The sequence below is a fragment of the Diabrotica virgifera genome, chromosome 3 (genome assembly GCF_917563875.1).
Source record: "Diabrotica virgifera virgifera chromosome 3, PGI_DIABVI_V3a".
NCBI classification, from domain to species: Eukaryota; Metazoa; Arthropoda; class Insecta; order Coleoptera; family Chrysomelidae; genus Diabrotica; species Diabrotica virgifera.
This window is the reverse complement of record NC_065445.1, coordinates 271042313-271054646: the sequence shown is the minus strand read 5'-3', so window position 1 is coordinate 271054646 and position 12334 is coordinate 271042313. Positions and strand designations below refer to the sequence as shown.

Genomic DNA, 12334 nt, shown 5'->3' with positions numbered 1-12334 from the left:
AAATAGATAGGTATTGAAACTATTAGGTATTTCCAACTGAAACATTTAGATTTTATTTCTGTCCACACATCAATAAAAACTAATATTATACAATATTTTTGTTTACCGATAACCTCCATATTGAACAATTATTGACAGATCATTTCAAAATTTCAACACCCAATCAGAGCCCGTATAACCACTAATACCATACTATCGGTGTGCGCATGCGCGGGGATCAATCAAATTTTACCCTCAATCGATTCGCCGCTAAAGAAGAATATCTTCAAAAATAAAATTTTGGGCAGCTCGGCATTCAAGATCAAATGCTATCCCGACTGGACTAATATATACTTTTGAGTCTGATATTACTGGATGTAACTTTTTTGATATTGTAATATAATTCAAATCCTTCTAACCACTTAAAGTTCTATCTTTTGGATATCTGTGTGTGGTATTATAATATCACCCTGTACAAAAGATGTTTAAAACTCATTCAAAGTCATTAATCCATGTAGTATCTGTTCTTGGATTCAATAACCGCAAGTAACATTGAATTGTCATGTTTTGTTATTACTTAAATGTGTATATAAACATTAACTCGGTCGAGAAAGATTATTATGATTATTGATGTAGTTGGAAGGTATTCACGTATAGGATAGGTCAAGTTAATATTGTAAACAACTTATGTAGTGAATCATCGACTTCGAATTAAATATAATGTTATCGGAAAACCTGAGTTTTAATTAATTGGGACCAGAAAGCATAACATCACATTATTTAATACATGGCGATCCTGCCAGGATCGCCTGGGGCAAATTTTCAGCCAAATCGATGATGATGTATTTTGGGAATGGAGGAAAATGTAAAAAACGGTATTTTAACGTTTTTTACACTAGAAAATTTGATCAAAAACTTGTTTTGATTCAAAATAACTTGTTATAATGCCATATAATGACATTTTTGAGTCCTTTCTATTAAAATATTATGTTTTTCATTGATACTTTACGACAGAAAATGCAAATTTGATTAAATAAACACCAAATCACTGTAAAATCGCATAAAATAACATTTTGAGAAAAAAAGAAGAAGAAGATTTTTAGACCTTAAATATCTTATTTTTACGTCCCGCAGAAGCTATATACCAATTTTCAGACAAATCGGAGATCCAAAATTTTTTGCCTGAGTGATTTGACATGGAATGTACCATATGTTTCTTCATTTTTCTGCTACATCCAAACTCTGTGAAAAGAATAGCTTAGCTCTCTCTCTATTTGAAAGAATATAGTCGATCATATATCGTTGTTGTCTGGTATTTTCAAAGAATCATCGTTTTCATTTCTGACATCCTTATGTAATCGCTCGTACTATGTCATCACCAACACGGGCGTAAAGTCACCCAATATCAGAATATATTATTCATTCTGTGGAATTTCGTTTAATGTGCTCTGGAGGTATTTGTAGAGGCATAACTTACGAGGCAAAGGATCTAACTTAATTCGTAGAGGCAAAGTATTTATAGTATTTATAGTAGGGTGCTAACCTTGCTGAAGAATCAATCAAATTTGTGCTATTAATAATTTTATGTTATGTTATCGGTATTTCGCACTTTTCCTTCCTCTGTCGAGTGGCAATGGTGAGTGATATTGAGATGTGAGATTTCTTATTCTTCGTCCACTCTACGATGTTCTATCTTTTTTGAGAATTCGCCAGTTAGAACTAAACAGTTTCAGAAGTTATGCATCACCGAAAATTATGCTCATTTTCATAGTTGATTTTTTCATGAACAGATGAACGGGTTCTGCTAATGTTTTTTATTTTAGATTTTCCTTTGGTATTTACACACTTTGGCAAATGTTTACTAAAACTTCTTTTTTGTACTTATACCGGGTGGAAGAAAAGAAGTGTTTTTCTTATGTTAAGTTTGAGACACCCTGTAGGGAGGGCAAGGTATAAGTGTAAATATACCTACATCGAAATCGTATTATTTATAGTCTTATGTTTTGTTAACATTTTGTTTTTTGAATGTCCCTTATATCTTGTCCAAAACAAAGAAAATATACGGTTTTATTGTTTAACATATGTTTTTACTGAAACAAATGTTTGAGACACCGTAGGGAGTAAAGGGTACAAAGGTGGGTACATACACATCGAAATAATGTTGTAGTCTCATATTTTGTGAACGTTTTACTTTTTTGGTTTTTCTGATATCTTTAATAACAAAGAAACTAGAGGATTTTACTCTATAATATGTGTTTTAACTGACGTCATGCGATACGTGAGGATTCCATGTCTTATCATACACTAAGATGAAATTATTTCATATATCAAGATGCGAAAGAAACAAAGTGTTCAAATGAAGAAAATATGCGCAATGTACATCTCGCTATTTAAATAGCCTCCGCGTAGCGTAGACACCAAATCCGTACTTACTCTCAAATAAATTCCACCCCTAAACATCACAGAATCTCCATTAAACAATCTCATCTCTATTATGTTGCGCTATGCATACTGTTCACTTGAACGACAAAATAACTCTTATGGTGTCGACCAGAATTATTGTTAACGTTATAATATGCCTTTCCGTTTTTTAAAGAATTGGTAACTATTTTTTTATTATTAATTTAGTTTTGTTTCAGTTAAAATACGTAATATTAAAGAATAAAAGCGTATATTTTCTTTGTTTCTAAAGATATCAGGGACATTTAAAAAACAACATGTTCACAAAACATAGGACTACAATACCATTTCAATGTATACCTATACTTATACCTCGTCCTCTCTATAGGATGTCTCAATCTTAACATAAGAAAAACATTTTGTTTCTTCCACTCGGTACAAGTTCAAAAAAAAGTTTGAGTAAATTACCTTTGCCCAACTGTGTAAATACCAAAGAAAAGTATAAAATAATAAAAAATAGCGGAATGCGTTAATCTGTTCACGAAATAATCAACTATGAAAATGACCATACTTTTTAGGTGATACATAACTTTTGAAACTATGTGATAACCGAAGATAGACTGTGGAAAGAGAGACAGTATTCTTAAACATCAATCTCATTTCTTCATGTATTACATTAGATCAGTGTTTCCCAAAGTGTGGGTCGCGACCCCCTGGGGGGTCGCAATGAGGTACTAGGGGGGTCGCCGGAAATTTCCAAAATAAGACAAAAACACTACTTTGTTAAATCATGTATTTTTATTTTAATAAAGCCGTAAATAAAAATTAACAATTAATTATCAAACGAAACATAAAACTAAATATTAAAAGTCCTTAAAAGTAAAAGAAAAAAATAAAGTCAAATATTACAATGTTAATGAGACCCATGCGCCTGTTTTTTTGAAACTAGTCTTTCAAATCTAGGCTGTGTATTTGAGACACACACAATTATATCGTTTTCAAGTGCGAGACGATTTCTCACTTTTGTTTTAATGGCAGTCATAGACGAGAAACTTAACTCACATAAATATGATGTTACAAATGGAACAAAACATTTTACAGCTTCATTCGCCAACTGAGGGTATTCCTGCATCTTTTTGGTCCAAAATTCGTCCGGGTTCTGGGAAAAAAATTGGAGCTTCAACATTCCATCACTTGATATTTCAATAAGTTGTTCTTTCATGTTTATTGGTATTTCAGCATGTTGAAAGGAATCGGCTAAAAACGGATTCAGTATCCATCTGCAACTGTCGTAACTGTTTTGAATTTCTTCGGGGAAATAATCACAGAGCTGTTGATTTAAATTAAGCAAAGTAACTTGCATGCCTGCATAAACTTGTTCAAAATTTGTAGCACTGTAACATACATTTTCTATAATTTCCTGAACGCACTGGAATGAATCGAGCTGCTTTTTGCCAAGTGAAGTTGACCATAAATCGATTTTTCTTATAAACCCCTTAATTTTATCTGTGGCTGTAATTATATTAATGTCGCGACCTTGCAAATTACTGTTCAAAATATTTAATTGTTCGAATATATCAGCAAGGAAACCTAGTTTCAAAAGCCAAATAGGATCGGAAAATTGATTTTCATATGGGGACTTCTCATCTTTCAAATACATTAAAAGCTCTGCTCTTAAGTCAAATACTCTTTTTAAGACGTTGCCCCTTGAAAGCCACCTTACTTCGGTGTGATAAAGAAGATTTTGAAATATAGCACCCATGTCTTCGCAGATTTTTCGAAAAATACGGGTCTGTAAAGCTTTTCCTTTAATGGAATTTACAACTTTAATGATGGATTTCATAACACAGTCGATTTCAGGAGGTAAAGCTTTTGACGCCAGAGCTTCTCGATGTAAAAAACAATGTCTCCATGTGGCATTAGGCATTATTTCTTGTAATCTGACGACAAGACCAGATTGATGTCCTGTCATAGCTTTAGCGCCATCTGTGCATATAGCAATACATTTTCCCCAGTCAATAACATATTTACTTGTGCGTTTCACAAAACTGTCGAATAAACATTTTCCAGTGGTATTGGTCTCCAATGGGGAACAAAATAAAATATCTTCTTGAATGCCATTATTTGTATCATATCTTACAAACGTAATAAATTGGGCACAGTTAGATATATCCGTGGATTCGTCCATTTGAAGAGAGAAGTACGTGCATTTATTAAGATTTTCCACAACTTGCGCTTGAATATCTTCTGCCATATCACTAATTCTTCTTTGGATAGTATTATTTGACAGAGGTATTGAGTATTGTTTTTAACATTGCAGACTCTTTTTCACCAATCATTATATGTACCATTTCAACAGCTGCTGGCAAAATCAGATTTTCAGCAATTGTGTGCGGATTACTAGTTTTGGCAACGCGATAAGCAACTTTATAACTTGCTAATAATGCTTTTTCGTTAGTAGTGGTTGCCAATTGAAAAGTATCTTGCTGTTTGTGAAGGACGTTCAGCTTTCTTTCAAAGAATTCTACGGGTTTGTCTTTTTTATCTGAATGTTTGCTATTTAAATGTCGAAGTAACTTTGATGGCTTCATGCTTTCGTTTGACAATACTTCTCCACAAATAACACATTGTGGTTTATTGGAAATAATGGTAAAACCATATTTAAGATATTCATCACTGTAAAGTTTGTTTTTCTTTTTATTACTGCCACTTTCAGACGTAGATGGTTCTGCACTTCTTTTTAAAAACTTATCCATAATTTGTAATTTATCGTAGACGTAAATACGTAAACGGGAATACGTAAGTTGCAAAATATTTACTCATTACTTAATGCCGCTGCATTCGCCACAACGTGCTGTTTCGAACTGAGGTCTCATTGCACATCGCCGTTTATATTAAGCCAAAACGAGGCTACGAGAACGTTCCAGAGTGCCATCTAGTAACGAAGTAAGGAGTAGAGCCTTCGCGAATATCATGGAAAAGTATTGCGATGTAGACACAAAGATGTCGCGGTGTACAATGTGCAGTCGACTTTTTATTATTTATTTTTATTGTAAATGCTAGTCTGGCAGAAGTACTACTAGTGTACTAGTGGGACAGATCGCAATTATTAAAATAATTGTTGAATTTTTTAAATGTATTTAGTTTGAATTTAAACAGTAAAGTAAAATAAAAATTTGAGAAACCATCAGTTGTAAATTAGGCACGCTATTTTTGTCGCTATTTTGGTTTGGGTGATGAGTAGGGGGTCGTGAACAATTTTTTTAACAAAAGGGGGTCGCGCTTTAGATAAGTTTGGGAAAAACTGCATTAGATATTTTGATTTACCTTTATATTCGTTAAAGATCCTAAAGCAATTTGTGTCGATGGATCCAAAACGCTGAAATCGTTGCCTTGTAAGTAGAGGTCTTCTAGTAAAGGCATATGTTCGAAAAACTTGGTATTTAGACTGTGGATCTGATTGTACGCTAAATTCAAAGTTTTTACTCCGATAGGACGATATTGTCTATCACTGTAGGGACCTTTGAAGACCTCTCCGGAGATTGCTTCGGCTAAAATGAAAAAAAAAACATTTAGTAAGCAAAAGTATATAGAATTGTAGTTTTTATTTTTTGTTATTCCTTGCATATCTTTCGTTTTTAATGGTAGTCTCAATTTATAATAAAAAGAGATTGACTTGTTGTCTATTTTATCTGTAAGGTACCTTTTTGAATTGATTTTTGAATCGTATAAAATCTAAAATACGTCAGATTTTCTACACAAATTTTTAATTTTCTTTTCATCATATTTTAATACTATTAATTATCCTATTTCCAACGAAGGCAAATTCAAAGACACATAAATTATAATAAATATAACAACTTGTCGAAACCAAAAGACTCCATTTTCAAACAAATAAATGTTTAAAAATAATAAAATCTTTGGATTTCTTAGTTCGGAAACAGACTCTCTCTTATACCTATTCCCCATCCTTCTAAAATTTGCAAGGAATAAAGGGTGATGAATGCAGAGACGTGGGGGTCTATATAGTTGCACTCCACAACACATCTTTTCATCGAGGCAAAGATCAACGAAACTGTCTCCTTGTACTCAATACGTGAGTAAGAACGTAGGTAGATAAAGGCATTATTTGCCTGACATGAATTGAAAATAAAAATAATGCCTTTATCTATAATAAATATATGTACCAAAAACACCAATATATTTTTTTCACACTTTATTTGCATTGATACATACGTCGCTTGAAAAATTTAGCAACTAATTTCATACTGTCGCGTCGGTATGCGCGTTTTTCATACTGTCGCTTTTATAAAAATTCTCTCAACATTTTTCCCAATGGCGCTTAAAGAAGTATAACTTCAAAATGGAATGAAACAGAGAAAAATGTTTAAATCTGATTGATTTATATGAACGCTCACCCGTATTATGGAACATAAAACACGGGCAATATTTTAATAAAATAAAAAAAATGATGCATGGATATTGATAGCTGAAGAAGTAGAATGTACCTACCAGTTTACGAAGATAAAACGCAAAAAGTATCAAATTAACAGATACAGGAAATAGTTATTTACGTTACAAGATCGGAAAGTGGTGTTTTTCAGGTAGATTCCAGGGCGAGCTGCAGGGAGCCCTGGAAGCTTGGGGAGATCTGAAAAACAGTAATTTTCGGTCTTGTAATGTAAATAACTATTTCCTGTATCTGTTAATTTGGTACTTTTTGCCTTTTCTGCAATAACAAAATTTCGTAAAAGTACATAATTCTGCGATTAATCTTCATTAAGAGGAAAGGAACATTTTGACGCCTGTCAAAATTTTTACTGTATTTTAAATGTAATAATTTTTTTCGAATCCTCAGAAAACTAATAAGTATTTTTGAAAAATTTAAACGCAGAATGAAAGATTACTTTATTACCGAGGGCCGAAAGTCTCTTAGAATGAATAAAAAGTTTATTTTGAATCATATGTTTGAAATTAAAAATCACATTACATTTTCTCTTGGTTTTTCACCCCTGTAACTTATTAAAATAAACATAGAAGTTCTCAGGGACTTTCGGCCCTCGGTAAGAACGTAATCTTTCATTCTGCGTTAAAATTTTTCAAAAATACTTATTAGTTTTCTCAGGATTCGAAAAAAATGAATCTCCATTTAAATACCATTGCAGCCGAAAATACGTACCCATCCCCGTAATCTCAAAATGTACAGTAAGAAGGTACATAATCAAATTGGTTTAGCTGCCTTTAAGTGCTTTCGCATTGATACCTAGCAGTTGTTTAAATACAAAAGTGTGAAATGACGCATATTACATGATAGTCCTGTCGCCAGGGGGGGTGCAACGGCCTCGTTAATTCAGATGGACTTACCCAAATTTTTTTTATGTATTTTGACCCGTAGAACACGCATTTTTTGGGTAACAGTTGATCCGGATGTCGATAAGATTGTTATAGACCAAGAACTTGAGGAATCAAATAACAGCAATTTTTGGCAAAACAAAACAATATTTTGTATTTTTTGGGTCATTTTAAGCAAAAAATATTTCTACAAGTTTTTTAGTAGGATGCACAGTTTTCGAGATAAACGCGGTTGAACTTTCAAAAAATCGAAAAACTGCAATTTTTAAACCCGAATAACTTTTGATTAAAAAATAAAATAGCAATTCTGCTTAGCGCCTTTGAAAGTTCAAGTCAAATTATGTCGGTTTTGATTATTTGCATTGCTAAAAATTTATTGTGTTATTGCTAAACAAAGCTACAAACAACTAGTGCGTGAGTGATGTTTCTATGATTTCTCATTTAAAATCGAACGAGTAGGTAGAATAGGTACTAGTGCAATCAAGACTATTTCTACGTTACATGCGTTAAAACGCATGTAAAAGCACGGGAAACCCTACGTGTTTATAGCTTTGTTAAACAATAAAAAAATAAATTTTTACCAATGCAAATAATCAAAACCGATATAATTTGACTTAAACTTTCAAATGCGGTAAGCAAACTTGCTATTTTATTTTTTAATCAAAAGTTATTCGGGTTCAAAAATTGCAATTTTTCGATTTTTTTAAAGTTCAACCGCGTTTATCTCGAAAACTGTGCATCCTACGAAAAAACTTGTAGAAATATTTTTTACTTAAAATGGCCCAAAAAATACAAAATATTGTTTTGTTTTGCCAAAAATCGCTGTTATTTGATTCCTCAAGTTCTTGGTCTATAACAATCTTATCGACATCCGGATCAACTGTTACCCAAAAAATTCGTGTTCTACGGGTCAAAATACATAAAAAAAACTTGAGTAAGTCCATCTGAATTAACGAGGCCGTTGTACCCCCCCTGGCGACAGGACTATGATTCTGGCGATTGTTGAGTATGTATATGCAGCATTACATAAATAATAGGTTCTGAATATTGTATGTACTTCAAAAAGAAAATGTATTGCTAATCAACATTTTCAAAAGTCCCTTATAATATAAAATTTAAAAGAAAATTTGGTAAAAAGTTTTGATTGATATTTTCAATTTCTTTCCGCCATGTTGGATCCGTCATTTTATTTTTCAAAAAAATAATGTCAGATTCGTAATCAACTATGCCAAAAACCCTTAAGTATGAAAGTAATTCCGAAGTGTATTAACAATATGTACGCTTTTAAAGGTTCATGACCACGTTTTCGGCATTTGGAACCACAGTGCGACGGTTATTAACCCAGAAACAGACGTGCCACGCTGCAGCGCTATTCTGTGGCGCCACAAAGTGGCTTAGACAGGCGATTTTGTAGTCACTAGCAGAGGATGGGCGACAGTAGCTGGCCACTGTCGCTCGTCTAGGATGGTACGTTTAATTTACATAAGAATTTACAGCTAATCATCGGAAACTACTTTGTGGCTCCACAGAGTAGCGCTGCAGAGTTGTTCGTCTGTTTCTGGGCTTATTATCAAAAAAATTCTTGATCCAATTATTTAGCCTCAAGACGAACGAACAATGACCAAATAGATTTACTCTCTAATTAGTTGTATTAGCTATTAAATGCAGTCGACAAATTATTACCTTCAGGCGCAGGTATGTTTCCGATATCACAAATTAAACTATTTATGGGCACGATTATCGCAGCTACGAAGAAACGCTTTGTCTAATGAATGGATGCGGTTTTAAACTAACATAATAAACAGGTACGAGGCAAAAGATAATGGAATTATTGGTTAATTGAACTTTCTCTGGTATTTAGATCAACGAGACTATTTGTTCGAGGGAAATATGCATCTACTTGTCTACGAATGACACTTTTGTAGTTTATTCTGGGATACTGGGGCCTGAATATAATGTGATATCAAATTCCTTAGGAGCAGTTACAACAATATATAAATCAACTAACAGTTGTATAGAAGGAGACTTAGAAGAAACTTCATATGTAATTGACTAAATAATAATGCAATAACTTACGAAGGTTTCGTAACATCAACTAATACAATAATAGAACAGCAAGAAGAGCAAACTATATAAACATGGAACTTGTAAGCAATGGAGGTCTCATAAGAATGTTATACATTAGATAAATTAATGTTTTTTTAAATCTAAAATACATGAAACGTGGCAAACGACAAAAGTTATATCATTAAGTGGTGGATTCGACCGTTACTTGATGGAAGTTCATTAACTAAGAATAAAACATTGAAAATTGTTGTTTTCTCAACTTCCACAAAATTACATTTAGAACTTATATGGGGTGCTGTCCAAAAACTTACATCGGTCATACTGATAGAAGCTTTAAGAAACGTATAGCAGAACACAAAAGGGCTTTCAATAATATTTTTTTTTTGTTTAATAGAAATAGGAAGACTTTTAAACTCGCCAGGATATAAAAAAAATGAACTGTCTGAGGGAGCGTTCAAGTATCGCACTGTAATGGGCGTTTAACTATTACGTAACGCAATTTTTGAAGATTTTTGACCCCTCCCCCTACAAGCGTTACGTAATACTTGAACGGTCCCTTATACATTCTTGAATATTTATCTTACTATCAAGCATTACAAAATATATTACCTATAATCTTGGTTTAATATATGTATAATCTTAAATAAAACAAAACTTACTGGTTAACAAATTGTGACTCAGATCTATATATTCGACGTTTTGAATCAAAAAGAACATTCTATCTTCCAAATGCTTGATACGGCAATGATCGAAAACAAATTTGGCTGTTTGATTCGTGGCCGGAAGTTGTCCTAAATTTGTGATGTTGTTATAACTAAAAGTGGCGACCAGCGACTGGTTATGGGGAGGCCATTCCGCCAAGATGTGCTCAAAGTTTTGATTGGTGCAGTCCAGAAGGAACTCGTCCTTACTGTTGCATTTGCATCGCGTGCAAATGTTGGACGAATTTTGGTTAGTTTCTCCGGCTGTTGCGAAGTGTATGATGTACAGCAAAATCTGAAATAGAAAAGGTTAGTCGATCTTTTGTAAAATTGTGTTATTTGTTATTTGTAACGAATATATACAGAGCTATCTTATTATCCGAACCTATCAATAGATGGCCTAATTCAAGACATTTGGCGAGAAGAAACAATGTGAGGTGAATGGAAAGAAGGGGTTATTGTACCAATCCACAAAAAGAAAAAAAAAAGCAATGTATTAACTACCGGGGAATAACGCTCCTAAATACCACCTACAAAATCCAAAGACACCTGAAAGCTATGAGCGTGAAGAACTGGATGGAGATTGGTCAAGACTGAGAAGAGTGGAGGCATGTTGTCTAGTCGGTTTAAACCCACGAAGGGTTGTAACGTCACGGAGTAAGTAAGTCAATAATAAGTAAATCAATAGATCTCAGGCCATACAAGAGCAAAAATAGGACGACAGTTAATTCATACCCACATCACCTCAGCGAAAACGCCGAAAACACTTTCAAGTCGCGAATAAATACATTTTACATTACAAGAATAACAATAAAAATAACAAGGTAAAGAAAAATTTAGAAACTGTGTGATAAACTTCCTTAATACAGCTTACAAAATATTTTCGAGTATCTTATATGGTCGCCTAAGTTCCAAGTGCACATTCGGAGTATCTTCTTGGCGAATATGAAAGTGGTTTTAGGCCTGGTCGATCAACAACAGACCAGATCTTTGTGCTAAGGCAAATACTGGAAAAAAACCAATGAAATCAATATCGACACATACTATCTTTTCGTAGACTTTAAATCGGTCTATGATAGTGTCCTAAGAAATAAATTGTATGAAGCCATGGATGAATTCCACATCCCTGATAAACTGATAAGATTTGTTAAGGCTACAATACGTAAAGTTGTTTGCAAAATCGAAATACAGGGCGAAGAATCACAGGAGTTTGAAACGCATGTTGGGCTGCGACAGGGAGATGCGCCGGCGTATCTCCTTTTTAACATAGTTTTGGAAAAGGCGGTCAGAGATGCCCGAATATACAACAGAGGAAATATTTTTAATAAATCGTCCCAAATTTTGGCATATGCAGATGATGTGGACCTAGTTGCCAGCACAACACGCCAGCTAAAAGAAATATATAACCACCTTTTCAAATGCCTCAAAAAATATGGGCCTACTAGCAAACAAGGAGAAAACTAAGATGATGGCATCAACACACAACAATAGAGCCAGAAACATCGGTCACCAATTCACGGTTGATAACTCTACCTTTGAAGTGGTGGACAAATTTACATACTTAGGCTCCCTGATCGCCAAGGAGAACGTCATGACGAAAGAAATCAAGCGAATGATATTCCTAGCAAACAAATGCTATTTTGGACATAGAGAAGCAGAAACTTAAGCCAAACAACAAAATAACCATATTTTATATAAACCCTTATACACTGCATGTACAACTAGTGTTGACATAGGATCGGAGACATGGACCATCTCCAAGGCAAATGTAAACCTTCTGCTTATATTTTAACGAAGGATGCTGAGAGGAATATTCGGTGGCATCTGTGAAAATG

The 12334-nt window shown here is 33.6% G+C and overlaps 2 protein-coding genes across 3 annotated transcripts in view; one reads left to right on the top strand and one right to left on the bottom strand.

The window, feature by feature from the left end:
• Positions 1-12334, top strand: part of LOC114325577 (uncharacterized) — a 101121-nt gene that overhangs the window by 40208 nt on the left and 48579 nt on the right. The gene's annotated exons all lie outside the window — the stretch shown is intronic.
• The window catches only part of LOC114325578 (protein artichoke), a 35949-nt gene that overhangs the window by 21496 nt on the left and 2119 nt on the right, over positions 1-12334 (bottom strand). Inside the window, exons 2-3 of the mRNA XM_050647396.1 lie at positions 10458-10794; positions 5707-5930 (exon numbers count right to left, since the gene is read on the bottom strand). Of these exons, the coding sequence (XP_050503353.1) occupies positions 5707-5930; positions 10458-10794 (561 nt within the window). The remainder of the gene's footprint in view (positions 1-5706; positions 5931-10457; positions 10795-12334) is intronic.